General features: G+C 37.7%; 1 protein-coding gene across 1 annotated transcript in view; it reads left to right on the top strand.

Moving 5' to 3' along the window:
• Positions 1 to 17,025, top strand: part of ZCCHC7 (zinc finger CCHC-type containing 7) — a 178,392-nt gene that overhangs the window by 5,858 nt on the left and 155,509 nt on the right. Inside the window, 1 exon segment of the mRNA XM_061634641.1 lies at positions 3,646 to 4,328. Within this exon segment, the coding sequence (XP_061490625.1) occupies positions 3,665 to 4,328 (664 nt within the window). The 5' untranslated portion in view covers positions 3,646 to 3,664.

Raw genomic sequence — 17,025 nt, 5'->3', positions numbered from 1 at the left:
CACAAAATGTTTTCCATCTTGAGTTATGGTGAAATGTTCAACTACAGCTGACTTCATGGGAAGCTTCTTTGACATTTTGAATTTCTATTTTAAAAAAATTGTCAATCAAAATTTATTTTGGAGTCGGAGTCTGTACATTTCTTCCGACTCCACCCAAAATTGCTTCCAACTCCACGACTCCGACTCTACAGCCCTGGTTATAAATGAGGGACTCATTCAGAAAAATATTAATTGGTAAATTGAAAGAAAAAAAAGTGGGAAACCACTTTAGATGTTCTGTTCCCTGGAGCATAGGTGTTTCTGTTGCATTAGTAAGAGTGTGAAATACTGGTTTGCTGGTACTGTAGATAGGGATGCTTCCTGTACCATACACTTCATAGGGTCCCAGCTCCCTGTTTTAATGAGGAGCCAGGGAACCTGAAGTATATGGAGATTGCTTGAATGCCAGTAGTGGAAAAGTTGGGGAAGGGCTGTAGCTTGGAGGGAGAGCATCTGCCTTGCATGCAGGAGATCCCAGGTTCAATCCCTGGCATCTCCAGGCTAGGGCTGGGAGAGAATCTTCCTTGAAACCCTGGAGAGCCCTTGCCAATCAGTGCAGAAAATGCAGAGCTAGATGGGCCAAAGGCCTGACTCATTGTAAGGCAACTTTCTACACTGTAGTGATGGCTTGAATGTCAGTAGTGGAAAACCTGACCAATCATGTCATAGGGTCCATTTGCAGGCCTATGACGTGATGGCAGCAAAGAGGAATCTCCCTCTCTCTGTCACCTTTACTTCAGTGGAATTATGTCCTGCCGAGTTCTTGCCAGCTGGTGAGGTTCTAACCTTAGGGTGGAGTCCCCAGAAGATGGACCAAAAGCTGCTTCACTGCGGTGCCCTTGCACAATTATTTGCTGATGAACTCACTGATACTTTGTCTGACTTAGATATAGCTGTAAACTGAATCTAAATTGGCAGTGTCAGAATCAGTCATCTGCTTGTTGCAGTTGCTTGGATAATTTTGATCTGCTCTACCTTGAGGGTGTTGATAGGATTCTTGGGCTTCTGAAAGCCACAATCTGTATAGTGTTCATCTTGGACATTGAAAACCTGTCAGTTGCAGGTGAGCAGACATGTGGCCAGGATGGTTAATGCTTCATTCCTGGATGGTGAGCTTCTCCCAGTTCTGAAGCAAGAGCTGCTTTAACTGTTTTTTTAAAAAAGCTGTCATTGGCTAACAAAGATTTCAAATTGAATCTAGAAAAGATGGAGGTGATGTTGGTAGGAAATGGGAGTGGTTTGGAGGGGGATCAGCCTAGCTGGGGCTTCGATAACACTCTGGTCAGATTAAAAGCCTGGAGTACTGCTGGAATCTGAAGTTTTTTGAGAAGCAGCATGGAGTTGTTGTCAGGAGTGCCTCTTCCATCTTCAGAAGGCTTTTCCCTTTCCTGGACGGGTGTGATGTTGCTGTGCTGATCCATCCTTCTGTAGCTTCCAGGTACAACATGCTTTGCATGGGATTTCCTTTCAAGATGTTGGACTGGTGCAATAAGCTGCCATGCATCTTGCCATGTAATGGCAGGTGCAATTATATTCATTGTTCTGCACTAATTACATTGGTATCATTTTACCTGTGAGCCCTATTAGAAGTGTGCTGGTTTTAACCTTTTTAAAGTCTTACATTGCTTGGAACACGTGAAGGAGGAATAAGTGATATAATTTCTTCCTTCTGTCAGTATTCAGTATATGACAGAATCTGAAGAGAAAAACCCTGATTTGCATTATCTGTATTTATCCCAGTGATGTGGGTTTTGTGGAAAAATTTGGGTTGGAAATTTATTTGAATCTAATTTTTTAATGTCCTAGAGCAGCCTTTCCCAACCAGTGTGCCTCCAGATGTTGTTGGACCACAACTCCCATCAGCCTCAGCCATGGCTGAGGCTGATGGGAGTTGTGGTCCAACAACATCTGGAGGCACACCGGTTGGGAAAGACTGACCTAGAGTGTACTAATTTAACACATTTATTTTACTTGTATTTAGTAAGCAAAGCTAAAATGTTGAAACTGCAAAGCTTGCCTATTGATTTGCAGTTTAGATCCATTCATTGCTACTAATGGTCTTAGGAAATTTCCCACCACATATCACTGATTTAGCCATGTAGAAAGTGTCTCATCTAGAGATGGCTGAGGATTTACATAGTGGATATTTGGAGCACAGTCCTACCCCACACCCTATGTTGATGCTGGAGGGGACTTAGGGTGGCTCATAGTTGCCTGTCTGATAGCATCCATTGATGGAAAGGGGCAGTGCTGATTGGGTGGCATCTCTGCCATGGGGTGGATCCTCAGCCTCTCAGTTGGGTGGGAAGCTGCCATGACAAGTGTCCTGCCAGCAGTAGCCAGTTGAAAGCCCTGAAATGAGGTATTTTGGGGTGGGATGCTGGTGGCTTTCGATCTGAGGAGGACAGTTCTGGAAATGGTGTGGCAATAAGTAGAAAAATACACTCCACCTTCTGACCTGGCTGGCACAAGCCGTCAGAGCTTGGGATGCAGTGGTCAATTTACTGTTCCATTTCATTCTCATCTTGCTGCCAGGGTTACGATTGCCATGTAAGATTCCATCTGCATTATACATTTAAAGCCTCTAAGACGTTATACTTCTGTGTTTTGCCTTGGTGGTTCTGTAAAAGCATTACCATGTTAAGTATAAAAATAAATAAATATAAAAAATAAAATACAAATTGCATTCAGGATTTTGAGAAAAGACTAAAAGTTTATTGTTGCAGTGTTGTCTCAGTTTCTGTGTGGTTGGATCTCATCCTGCACTTTGTAGAAACCATATGTGTGTGTATGCTGCTCTGTTCCTTAACTACACGATAACGAGGGGGCTGTAGGGAATTAGGGATTTTCATTTGTATACTTTGGGCAGTATCCAAGTAATTCATTCTGTCAGTGCAAGGATTTCTATTTGTGCAACTGAACCCCCCTCCACCTGCACCCCACCTAATTCTGTTCTGGTGGTTCCTTCAACCCTCTGGAGCAGTGTGTGGGGCATGCATGGGGAAGTTGTGGAAGTGGAAATCCTTGACCTCACGGAACAGGTGAATTTTAATATTTCTAACCTAGTAACAATGAATGCAGGTAATTAATACAAATAATTATGCAAGCAATCCTTTGGTAAAGGTTCTGTTCAGGTTAGAAGTAGGCACTGAAATACTCATTTGGGAAACCTACATCATAATTATCTACACCTTTAACCTTGAGTAAAGGTTCAGTCCATTCTAGGCCCTCTTATCTTGGTGTGTGGTGTAGTGGTTAAGGTGTTGGACTACGACCTGGGAGACCAGAGTTCAAATCCCCACATAGCCATGAAGCTCACTGGGTGACCTTGGGCCAGTCACTGCCTCTCAGCCTCATGAAAACCCTATTCATAGGGTCGCCATAAGTCAGAATCGACTTGAAGGCAGTACATTTACATTTTTTATCTTGGAATAATCCCAGTTGAATACAGTGGGGCTTCTAAGTAAGCATGCATAAGATTGCACTGTTAAAGTGGATGGCTTGAAATGTTGTGCATTTTAAAGGTTGCTGCATGTATGTGAAATAAATGTTTATTTGGTATTGCTTAGCATTATACATTATTTTGGTTTGGTTTTTTTCCACTAGATACAAAATACTTTCCACAATGCTTGGTGGATATGATGATAGAGAAGCATTTGAAGATGATATCTACTGTGAAGAGTCTTCCAGTGAAGCAAGTATTGATAGTGAGGTAGAATTTCATCTGTACAGTCAAGTTCATTACGCACAAGGCAGTGAGGATGTCAATGGAGAAGAAAATGAAGCATTTGGATCTGAGGAGAGGCAGAGCTTAGTTAGTAAACAGGATAAAAAAACCAACTTTATTATAATTTCAGATAGTAGTCCAGATATCATCACCTTGTCCGATACCCCTGATGAAGATAGCATCTACAAAAGCAAACTCCAGAAGCTAACAACACCAGAGTCTCCAGTGCCAGGAAGAACATACAATCTTACTGAGTTCATCTCACCAAAACCTGCTAGAGATTCTTCTCAGATTACCCTGAATTCAAAGAGACAGACACCAGAAATGTCAAGAGTGAAGAAAAGGACAAATGAAAAGTTGATCTCTTTTCATCGTGATGTTCGCATGATTCACAAGATCTTAGTAATAGAGGATAGCTCTAGTGATGAGAATGTAGATGTGGCAAGCATAGCCTCTGAAAGTGATAATGTGGAGAGCTGGATGCTGTTGGGAGGCGCCAGAGATGACAAAGATGACAATATCCTCTTAAACCTTGAGGGCTGTGGAACGTCAGCCGGTGAAGGTTAGTATCTTTTTTTATGATTATAACTCAAATAGAGTTCAGAACTGTGAGGAAGATCTGGCTGTTGGAACAGGTGATATCCAGTTGTGATGGTAATGGCCATTTGCCAGAAGGATCTGCATTCTTGTTATAGCTTTTATTAGATAAATATTGTTAGATGAATATCAACAATATTGCAGAACAGTTCCTAAAATATGTTAATGCTGTTTTTTTTTTAAAAAAATCGTTATCGCAATTTATCATTCTAGTACAGACTACATTCCTAAAGTTAGATACTTTTACAAAATGCACATTCATGGCTTTATTAATTATCAAGTATTTATTTACTACCAGCCAAACTTTCTCTCTCCACTCCGTTGTTTTGTTTACCATTTAGCCCAGCTTTTCCCAACTCAGTACCTTCCAGATGTTTTGGACTACAACTCAGATCAGCTACAGCCAGCACAGCCAAACCTATGCTGGCTGAGGTTGATGGGAGTTGTAGTCCAAAATATTTGTAGGGCACCAGGTTGAGGAAAGCTGATCTAGTTCGGTAACAAGTTCTGTAGCTTGCACTCTATTTTGTGACATTTTTGTTGACCTAATAGGTACTGCTGTGATATGATGAACCCCCAGTGCATAGTTGAAATGGCTATAATCCATAACTCAATTTATGGCATGAGGAGGAGAAGTGCATGTACTTGTTGGCATTGAATTATAATATTCTCAAATGATTGTGATGAGAAGCAAATACCTAAGTGTGACATCAGGTTTCAAACATTCCTACTTCCTCAAATTGTCTCAATTTTGCTGAGTCCTTCCTCCTTCTTGGCTTGTGATACTGTTTCTTAATAATCTCTGAAATGAAATATTAACATGCTGTTTAGAGTGTTAGATGAAAACATTGTATTTGTGTCTTGGCATGGAAATATTATTAAACAGAATGAAGTTTTCAGTTGCTGTTTTAGTTCTTAATCCATGCAGTGATTAGTTTAAAGAAGAAATGGAGTAAAAATCTAGTTATGTTTTTTGAATATAGTAGAAGGGAAAAACATAACAATACTGATTAATGCATAACTATTCCCACTCAAATGGTGTCTGATCTTCTTAGATTTCTTGTTTTGTGAGTAGAGAGGTCTTGTGTGAAACGTAAATACAGTTTTAATTGTTTTAGAAAGTTATTCTTTCATATATCTGAGCTTTATTGTAAATTGCTAACGTAAACATTTCCGAAGTTTCAAAATTCAAATGTGAAGAAAGTGAGATTCATAGTTAAGTATCTTGACCTTTTTATAAAGTATTGAAAGATAACCTTGGAAGAACAACATACAATGAGAGTCTGTATTGCCCACAATTTGATAAGAAATAGGCACTTAAGACATAATACTATGACTGTATTAGAGTGGTCTCTTGTATCAATCACCTGGGGAAAATGCCTTTGATAAGGAAATTATTAAAGCCCATCTAAATATTGTCTAGGGAAAAAAAGCATTTAAGTATTTAAAGTATTTAAAATGAAACTAAGCATATGGCACCTTAGGGTGTAATCCAACTTTTAGGAGGCTGGCAGCAGAAGAGTCAGCAGAAGGAGCCGCCACCTCCGTTCAGGTGCCAATGGGAGGAGAAGATGCTGGATGCTCTGGCAGGGCACGGTGGAAAGAAACGAAATGCATGTTTCCTTCTATCATCCCTTTTCCCGGCACAGAGGCTGCCGGAGTGGAAGAGCGCAGGACTGAGCCAAATGGGCTCAGGATGTGGCGGAAGTCCTCCTCCCCTCAGTTCTGCCCCAACACACCCTGGAATGCCTTCTACTGGCTCCGCTTGTGCTAGTCTCGGCTGAGCCGGCTGGCCCCAGCTGCACCTGGGTGGCAGTGGAGATCCCTGGCTGTGCCTGAGGGGGATTTCTGCTGGTGGAGCCTGGCAGTGCTGATACCTTCCTCTGCCTCCCCAGCTTCACCGTATCCTGAAGCCCCTCAGCCCAGTGTATCAGGTGGATTGTGTCCTTACTTGCCTCCAATTAACGTGTGATTTTTGTTGTTGTTTGCAGTCATCTTGTCTCTCTTAGCTGTTTGATCCTCAGTACAGGTGGAAATAAGCTATGGCCAGGATCCAAAGAACCAGGCAACCTGTTCCATACACCCATGGAGCTGTTGGTTTGTGCTTCTTAAACAGCAGCACCATGTATCATGGCTTTGCAAGTATCTTTTCAAAGTGAGGAAACTCTCAAAAGCAGTTTTTGGTTGGGACTGGGTGGAGGGACTGTTCTTTACAAAATCCCACTGGACATGCCCAAACCCTTGATCACGCCTTGGATCTTTGCATTTGGTCACAAATGTTATGTGTGATTTAAGACCATTGATGTTAGTGGGGTTAAACATACCTAACTTTGTGCTGGCCATTTTGTTTGAGATTTTCCAAATGTTGCATTTTTTTAGAACTGAAATGAGTCTTATAAATGTTTGTATAGTTCTTTTGGTTACCTTTTGGAACAACGCTGTGGAAGGAATTGAACATGCAGATTTGAAATTTGCTGTGCATAACAGACATCTAGGTATTTACATGAACAATTTTGTCTTGCTTGCATCCCTCAGCTTGAGAAAAGAATTGTGATATTATTTATTTAATTGATTTATATCCCGCCCTTCCTCCCAGAAGGAGCCCAGGATGGCAAACAAAAACACTGAAAGCACTTTCAAACATCTTAAAAAAAACTTTAAAACATATTTAAACAAATCATCTTTAAAAACATATTAAAATAAACATCTTGAAAACATCTTTCTAAAAAAACTTTAAAAACATCTTAAAAAGCAATTCCAGCACAGACCCAGACTGAGATACAGTCTCTACTTAAAAGGCTTGTTGAAAGAGGAAGGTCTTGAAATAGGCACCGAAAAGATAACAGAGCGTGTCTAATATTTAAGGGAAGAGGTTATTTTTTACATGTTGGCTTAACGTTGCCTACACATGAACTTTCTAGTTCCGCTTGAGAGAATTATTTCATACAATTTTGGCAAAGTAATTAGGTTGCTGTGCCTTACCAGCTTTCTTTTAGACATTCAAAATTCTGCCATTATCTGTGATTTCAAAAGGGGAGCTGTTCCTTCAGAGTTCTTCATTCATCTCAGTTGCATATCTTAATTGTACTTAACGTTGTGTTAATGAGGTTATTGATCTCATAAAGGAACTAGTTCCCATAATAGTCATTTGTCTTACTTCTTGTATGATGCCTATGAATCTTTCTGATTTTTAACAATCTTTCTGATTTGTAACTAGCGCTTTGGCAAATTCGTTCTAATTGTAGGTTGAGTTTTTTCTCACTAATCTTGATTTTTTAATTTAAACTGTAAAGCTCTTAATGGCTTGTGACCTGAAAGACTGCCTTTTTCCACATGCCCATAGCGTAAGATCTCCAGAGGGCATTGCTCTATCCCCACCAAGTGAAATGAAGGGAATGGCTACCAGGGCAGGGCCTTTTCAGTGGTTGCACCCTGACTGTGGAATTCCCTCCCCAGAGAGGGTTGCATGGTGTTGTCTTTGTGTTCACTGGGGTTCCAGGTGAAGTTTTCTTTTATTCCCCCAGGCATTTTAAAAATCTGTTTTTAATGTTCTGAACGACTGTATTGTATTGTATATTTTTAGTTGCCTTCTTTTATCCTTGTGTTTTTATGCTGCTGTTTTATGCAAACTGTTATTGAATGATGTGTGTTTAATGATATTTTATGCTTTATTTGTGAGCTGCCCAAAAGGCTTATTATATCAAAATAAGAAAACATGTATTATTTTTTAAGATAAGGTTTTTTGTGTTTGAGCTGTATATGTGTTATGTTTCCCATGGCTTGTTCTCTGCTCAAAGGGTTTGTCTTTGAAAAATAATGGCTGCATTCTGGCATCATGATCCTAGGCAAGCCTTGGGCTCACACACTCCCCCTCCCCATTTGTCATCCAGTGTGGCTCCAAAGAGATCACAAGGTTTTTTTATTAACAGTTTAGCGTTGCCTCCAAATCCCAAGCCATGGTTATTCTTAACTATGGTTTGTTGAAATAAGCCAGCCTTATAGCCCATCATTTCAAGTTGGCATTTGAAATGAACTACAGTTAAAATTAACCACCATTTCTTGGGTTCAGATGAAATGGCACACTGTGGTTAAGCAAGTACTTTATGGAAGCATAGGTTTTCAAACACTTCATGAGTTCTAGAAGAGGTAGGGAGCGCACAGACCCGATCTGGGATGGCTAATCTCTTCCAGCAGTGACAGTTTGCACCACTCTTCTTATCAGTTGCCAACTTTTGCCATATTCCCCACACATAGCTGGTATACTGCCTGATCTTCATATTTTTAGGTAAATTCAGTTTTCAGTGCTCTAGTGGGCCTGTAGTATGAGACTGAACTTTACTGTAACTTCTTGTTTTTCTTTACAATTAATAGAACAACTTCTGTAACATTCTTTGATAGTATGCAGGAAGTAATTGCTAAAATGCTTCTGGAAGATGTATCCTGCAAAAACCAATAGTCTCCAGTATATTACTCTGAAGACAGATTTGTTTTTATTAAATGTGATGGTTGACACACACAGTCTCTCTGGTATTAGATTTGGGTATTATCTTTGCTAATAATGAAAATTCTAAAGCAGCAGGGTGGAACCTAGTGGAGTCAGTCTGCCAGTGGAGCACACTTCTGCCTGTGTGATGGGGCTGTCCCTTCCTCTCATCCCTCCTGCAGCCCCGTATATGCCCTCAAGATCTGTCTGGATCTTCCAAAGCGAATGCGAGTGGAGCGCAAGAGGAAGGAGAGGAAGAAGTCCCATTGTGCAAGCAGAAGTCAACTTGTGTGACATTGGGTGAAACCCATATACAGTGGATGCACTGTGTTTACTGTAAAGAGCGCTGAGTTGCATTGCATTTTGGAGCAACTGCTCAGCAGATTGAATACCTAATGAGACGTGTTGGAACCTTCATTTTGGCTTTGGCTGGCATTTAATAATTTTTGGAAATGGATGGATTTAGGTATTTTGACTAGTTTACATGTCCTTCCAATTGTGCAGACACTGTTGGCAGTCCCAGTAATATTTCTTCCAGTATTTCTGCCTCCCACCTGCTAATTTGGAAAGTGACTAGCTTTAAACCCTGTCTGGCATTAGTCTTTCCCCAGAAGTGATAAGCAACTAAAGTGATAAGCTTTTTTTGTTGAGATTTGTACTATTGCCCTTTAACAAACTTCTCCTTTGACGGAGAGATACAACAATGGTCAGAATCTGAGTGTTTGTTTGTACGACAGTGTTTACAAGGAGCTTCATTTCCAGTCCTTCATCAGAACTAGCTTTTTAGAAATGAGAACTGCAAAGGAGGGGGAGGAGGAGGAGAGAGATAATTTAAAGAGCAAATTGTGTAGGCAGTGAGTGATTATATGTAAACAGATATGATTTAGAGTTTTTCATGCTGTCCACTAGTTTACAAAATTGACAGTTTTTAAAATGGAATTTACTTTAATTGTTATGCTATGTTTTGAATGAATTTACTTTCCATCTGATGGCCATGCTGCCTGTTCATCTCACTATTTATGAAGACGTTTAATCATGATCTAATGAGAGAAAAACATTCTTCTAAAAGGGAAGCAGGTTTTTAAAGGCAGGTACATATGTTTAATAAATACCTTTTGCTGAACATAACAGGCCATACTGTATGTATGGTATTCAGTCAACCTGCAGGGTAGCTGTTAGGCATGCTCCGTGTTATGGAGACAAAATGTAGATTTTGTAAGGATTTGTTTTATTCATGTTTAACTATCAAACTTCGGGTGATGATATGACAGAAACAGTTAACCATGTATACTTGGAGATGTTGGGGAAATGTTAGTCTCATAAGAGCTAATATTTTGGCATTAAGTTGTGCTCAACTTAAAGGCCTTCCACTGAGCAGCTATCCTTTAAATAAACCCTATTTACCAGCAAAGTGAAAAGCAGAAAACTGAACTTCAGCATGTTGGGAATTTTTTTGTCAAAAATTATCTTTTCCTTGCCGATCTTTTTGTTTTCCTGTGACAATCTACTCTTGACCCTTTAAAATTGTAGACACCTAGTGTAGAATTGATATTTCAGTAATAACGCTTTGTATAACTATGTAGAAAATTGTTCATGCTACTGATGCAGTAGAAAAAACTTTTAGATGCTGTTTCCTCTATAATGTGAGGCTTTTTAAAAAAAACCTTTAATTAGAAATACTTAAAACTCTATTTCCAACTGAAGAATAAAAGAGCTGTCTTCTGCTGGAATAGAAATTAGATAAAATTTATGTATGTTGACTTCATCCCAAAATCCCTGTAGAAAATTTTTACATCAGCAAATTTTCTGAAATCGAATCATTCAGTTTCTTTAAAACAGGAATAGCTAGTTAGAGCATTGTTCCTAGGATACAGTTCTACCTAGAATACGCTACAGATTTTACAATCAAGTTACTTTGAGAAAAGCTACACTATTAGAAAAAGTAGCTATTTTAGTAAATTTTGCTATTGCTTTGTCAAAATCCCACACTTTCAGTTTGTTTACTAAGTTAGAGAGAGACTGATCTCTGCCACAAAACATTTTGATCCTTTTCAGAACATGTTCACCTTACTAAAGTATTTTTTTTTATTGTCTGAAGGCTGAATTGTCTTATAAAATAGATGGCATTTTTAATTCAAGAGAGAGCTTTAAGCCCAATTGTGCCTTTTGAGGTAATTGCATACTTGTCTGTACATCTTAAAAAAAATCTGTAGTTTGCGCATCATAGTCTAAGGGCCACTTGTAAGATAATTGCAATCTGTGTGTAAAAACAAATGGTACAATATTTAACTGGACAACTATTGATTTATTGCATTTGTATACCACCCCATAGCTGAAGCTCTCTGGGTGGTTTACAACAATTAAAAACATTAAAAACAGATATACAAATTTAAAAACACATTTTTAAAAAGCAATTTAAAAACACATGCTAAAATGCCTGGGAGAAGAGGAAAGTCTTAACCTGGCGCTGAAAAGATAACAGTGTTGGTGCTAGGCGCACCTCGTCAGGGAGATCAGTCCATAATTTGGGGGCCACCACTGAGAATTATAGCTACTTAAGATATACTAGTACCTCCAGTATGTACAGTGAAACTTCATGTAAACATTCTACCATTAAAAAGCTCTACTTTGTCCTTGTGATTGTTAGGGCTTTGTATTTCGAGGAACACCAGTTACAGATGTCTTATTTTTAAGAATCATCTTTTATTCCAGCACTTGACTTACTCTTAAAATAGATAGAATATTCTTATTTCTAAACCCATACATTCAAAATGAAATCTTCATTTGACAATGTTAACATATTTATTAAAGGGATAAGTAAATTAAGTTACAATTTTCCAGAACGGTAAATTAAGTTAGTCATGCTACACCAAATTAAATTCATAGGTTGGTGTTAAAAAATATGACTTCTGTCCATGCACTGCAGTGCCGTTGAATAGGTGAATAACTTTAGAATGATGTAATATGTTCTGCTTTTCATGGAGAAGAATACACTAATTTTAAAGTTGGTGCTTTATTTTTAACTTTTCTTTCTTCTTTTGTTTACAGGAACGTTAACGTTATTTAAACATAGGAAGAGTTTTGTGCATGAATTATTATAACACTGTGTACCCTGGAGCTGTAATAAGCAATGGGAATCCACCTACCCTTTGCTAGGAACAGCACATGCATATGGATATTTGATTAAAGGAAAAAAGTTAATCTTCTTTACGGGTGTAATGTGGATACACTTGAATCTCTTGATTATTTAAAAAAATTAATAAAACTAATAAAGTTCGTGTTGAAATATCTGGAGATCTAGGCTAGGTATACCTGCAGCCTTTGCAGCCTCTTTTATCTGTGCAGATTTCTCTGCCTATTGTGGACCTTGGCTTTAACTAATTTAAATTTCCCATGGCTTTGGGTTGCAGACTAGGTTTTCTGCAAGAGTGCCCATGCTTACATGGCCATATATTCTGGGTGACTTTTTCACTTTTTTTGTCATTTTGTTGATAGTTAAAAGAGAATTTTTCCAGTTCTCTCATCAGTTTGATCTTTGTTCCTTATCCCCCATCTATTAATGTTTCTTATATGTTGGGAAGAAGCTTTGCATTGTTGTTTGAGCTTTGAGGTTGGGTGAGAAACTATTTTGTCTGTTTTTGCATAAAAATGTATAACAACTGAAAGGAGTGCAGATGTTCTCAACTGTCCCTTTAGAAAACTAGATAATACCAACAATGCAGCAGATTTGCTTTAGCTGTCAGTAAGACACAGTGATATAAGATTAAATTATATTGGTAAACTTTAACAGTCATCATAATTTGATAATTTGTTTGTTGGCATTCCAGGCAAATGGTGGCAAAAGGAAAGTGAGGAATCTGGCTCTATGAAAAGTATAAATGCTATGAAAATAATCAAGGACATTATTCTTAATGAACAGGAGATGTTAAAAGATTGGAATTTCAATCTCTTGAATATGCTAAACATGAAATAATGTTGTATGAGAGGCCATGAAATATAAGGTGGAAGAAAATAATTAAAACCGTGGTATATTACTGCATTATTAGATTTACATTTGTTAAAAGGCCTGATTCATTGATCTACGGTGCTTTGGCTGCCTTGCTGCAGTAGATTTGTGATGATATCTTCAACAAGAGGTGACATTTGAGTTTGTGTATTTATTTCCTTTCCTTTCCTGCTTTTATTCCAATGGTTGTTGGCGAGTAAAGGCTGCTATAAATTTATATGAAAGAGACAACCAAATGTGGTTCCTATTTGCTTGACTTTGGTCATCAAATAAAAGCCCAAATTGAAAGGCCTTGCAGCATGCACCTCATGATTTTGTTGTTGTTCTAATTAGTTCTGTTGGCCAAGAAAAGTTCTCTCAAAGATTAATATTAAATACATTTTGTTGCAAATAGCTGTTATAGAAACATGTCTTTAAAAGAAGCATTCTGGCACCTCAAATCTAAAACACTTGGAAAGAAGTTCCACCATAAGGAACAGATCTTAATTTCAAAAAAACCCATGATTAGGGTGTTAAAACTATGAATTAGTTTGTACACTGGTACTTTCTAAAAAGAACTTCAATATAGGCTTGGATCTTACTTTATTTAAATATTGGGGTCTGGACACTTGCAGCTGGAATAAATATTCATATCTTCCCCTTCCCCAATCTCTGGTGACATTTTTGTTCTTTAGTATATCAAAAGTCATTAGTACTTAACAATTTCACTCTTATATTCTTGTGTTTGTCTATTACAAGCCTTTCCTTGACAATCAACATTTGGTTGGTCTTGCCATGTTATATTTTTAACCCCCCCTTTAAAAACATTAAACAATTCAAAATGGATCATCCAAGCAGTGTTTTCACTCTCAAAGCCATCAGACTATGGAGTTTAAGTTTTAACCTAAATATACCGGAATTTTACTCAGTTCCAACCATTCTATTCGTGCTTTGCAAAGTTTGGCAATTCCATATTGGTTGAATGTTTTTTTCAGAATGCTCACATAGTTATGCATATGGCATGATTATAGTGCTGAAAATGGGAGAAACAAAAGAGTGGTGAAGGTGTTACTGAGATAATTTTCTTCTCATTTTTAAAAATTGTTCAGACTGGCTTATATTCTCCTGTGCAGTGCCAATCTGATTAAATCCTGGAAAATGAAAGCATGGCAAAATCTACCACAAGCCTTCTAAAGATATGACCTTTTATTGTGCTTCTCTCAAACGAGTGGCTGTGCTAATGTAGAGTTATGACAGCACAATGCTTCTCACTGTAAAACTTAGTGTCCCTAAATCCATTCCTAGAAAAAGGCTGTGCTGCGTAGACGGTCCTCCTGCTTTTCCTCCTCATGTGTAAAATGGGGCTTTGGGAGACGTCTTACCCATATCCACACCAGAGGATGAATGGACACATGCAGTGTTCCTGGACTATTATTTTCTCAGCTGGGCAAACATCCAGTGATCTGTTGGTCATCTGTGGGAGGGAGGTTAAATGCAGGTATTCCTTTCTCCCCCTCATCCTTGGGTGCAGCAGGGGGTGAAACCTGCTGAATGCATACTTTTTCATTGGAAAAAGAGACCAGAAAATACTCAGTCAGCAAATATTTTCTTAATACATTTTTTTTAAATATAAAAACTAGCAGTTTGCCATATCTTGGATTGAAAATATTTATAATCACACCTGAATGCATTTCTGCATGCACTTTGTCTTTGGTCTTTTGAAGTAGATCAGTCTCTTGACAATTAAATTATGCTTCTAGATGGTATGCACTATTACAATAATGAAGAAAAAAAACTTGTGTAATCTAGCCCTGGTGGTCATTATTTTATTTGTCCAATGTCTACTGTTACTCTGACATGTATTTATAATTCTGTCGTAACAGAAGAAAAAAAGTTAAAAGGATTAGATAGGGTCTGCACACTGTTCAGGGAGACAATGATAGGATATGAGGAACAACATTCAGGGCAGTTCACTGAAGCAGAGAAAAGAAATCAGTTTACATTTGTAGTATGTGAGTTGTTAAAATATTCTCGTGTAAAGAGGATTGCTGCCAATTTGTGTAATGTTATGAGTTAAATTCTTTATAATGCAGAGCCCTTAGACACGTCTCTTTCAGACATCTGAATTGACATACTTGGGGGGGAAGGGTGAAATGGGGCACACAGTATCTAGCTATCAAATACAGTTGAAAGAATTGCTATTTTTCTCAGTTTCCAGATAAACAAAATTTACTTTCAAAACTATTTTTGCTATGTTGAAATGGATGTAGTGATAATTCTGTAGATTAATCAATGACTGAAAAACAAGTGTTTTCATAACATGCTATGAACACTACACATTTCTACTGCTTTTTAAAAAAGTAAACTTTCGCTAATGATTTCACTTTCTTCATAGGACTTTGTGTACAAGTGTTTGTTTCTGTTGGGCTAAAAAAAATAAATTGCTGACTTTGTGACGTGATATATATATATATGTGGTGTGAGAAGCTGTAACCTTAAATGTGAAAGTAATCTCAAATAGCATTATCCCATTCATCATATTTGAAAAAGGATTGCTGTGACAGGTTAGAACATTACATATGAACCAGTGTTGCCTTTTAAAAATGTGCCTCATCATAGATGCTTAATTTGACTTGCTTATTCAGGACAAGTTATTGCAACTTTCAGGAGCTTTCCTGGCTGTTGTAGAAGTGACTGAACTATATACAGGACATTTTTATATTAAAAATTCTAATGTACTGTTTCCTCCTGCTCTTGTGTTTTTAAATCTAGTGTTAACGGTCACTACAACAACTAGAACAAAGTTTCTGTGTAGACATCCTTTATTCTACCTTTCTGCAAAAAGACTGTCAAATGTATGGGACTAGCCCACTCTTTTGGAGTTGTTGAGCAGGGGGTGGTGGTGGGAGGAAATGATCTCAGAAGACTCAAAGGAATTCTTTAAACTTCTAGCAGGGCCAAGGGGTCAATGTCAGATTTAGTCATGCTGTTATTTTAGCCCAGTCGTCCAGAGAGATGGCTGAAAAGTGAGTCTTTTATTTCTTTTTTGTGTGATTATTAACAGGATTAAATGTAAGCCATTGTGTACTTAGTACCAATTAGTTTCTCATCTGAGAGGTTCACTATGATTTTTTCCAGTTTTTGTCTTGTAATATTTTTTTAGTGTCTGATTATGTTTGAGAGTGAAAGGAAACAATTCTAGAGCTGTTTTTAATGCAGTGTTTGATTTTTCTTTTACTTTAAGATAGCAGCATCCTGGCTTATAAAAAGTCTTGCATTGAAACGTCTTTAAGTGTTAATCTTCTGCCCTTTTTCTAAGAAACGCTTCAAACCAGAAAAGTAACGTGTGTGTGTGTGTGTGTGTGTGTGAGAGAGAGAGAGAGAGAGAGAGAAACTGAACAGTACGTAAGGTTTTCTTTCACGTGCCCACGCTTTAAATTTTTGTTTAATGGAGTTCAATTATACAGTTCAGAACCTAATGCTAAAAGCAAAATGCACTAATTTCTTTAATTTAAAAGATCTTATGACTGACTTCCACAACTTACACATGGATTAGAAGTGTTTAAAGATTAATTGCTATTTAGTATGCTAGCCAGTATTGTGTTTTTAAGAAAATAGGTGTGCGTGTGTGTGTGTATTAACATATAGATTATAGTCTGTACTTAATGTATTTGACTTAATATGTAGTTTAATTGCTGTTTGGATACTGGCTCAAATAAATATATTTTCAAAACCATACTCTACTCTGAAACCTTGAAGCCACATTTTTAGTTTCTTAGTTGAAACCTGGGGTGTTGGTGGTCTCGTCATAAATAAATGAATTCAAGATTGCATCTGTCTTAAACTGTTTCAGTTGCAAAAGCATTATAAAAAACTGCAGCTTCCTTTTTCTCTCCGATACCTTCTGGTTTGTGGAAATTGCTAGACATACTAAATTCAGAAAACTTTAAGTCATGTAACATAGGAAATTTAAAGATGCCTTGAACTTGATTTTTATTACCATTTGCAATTTCTTTTATATTATATTTATCCCTTTTTGCTTGTTTTTTATATTAAAATTACTGGCATATACAGCTTTCTTTCAGTCATCATTCATTACTTTAAATTCAGCGATTAACTAGCTTTGTATTTTTTAAATTTTACTAAGGGTGCAATTCTTAGTCCATCAGTCCCACTGAAGTCAGTAGAAATAAG

The sequence above is a fragment of the Rhineura floridana genome, chromosome 1, assembly GCF_030035675.1.
Source record: "Rhineura floridana isolate rRhiFlo1 chromosome 1, rRhiFlo1.hap2, whole genome shotgun sequence".
In the NCBI taxonomy this organism is placed as follows: domain Eukaryota; kingdom Metazoa; phylum Chordata; class Lepidosauria; order Squamata; family Rhineuridae; genus Rhineura; species Rhineura floridana.
The sequence above is the reverse complement of the archived record's forward strand: the minus strand, read 5'-3'. Positions and strand labels throughout refer to the sequence as shown.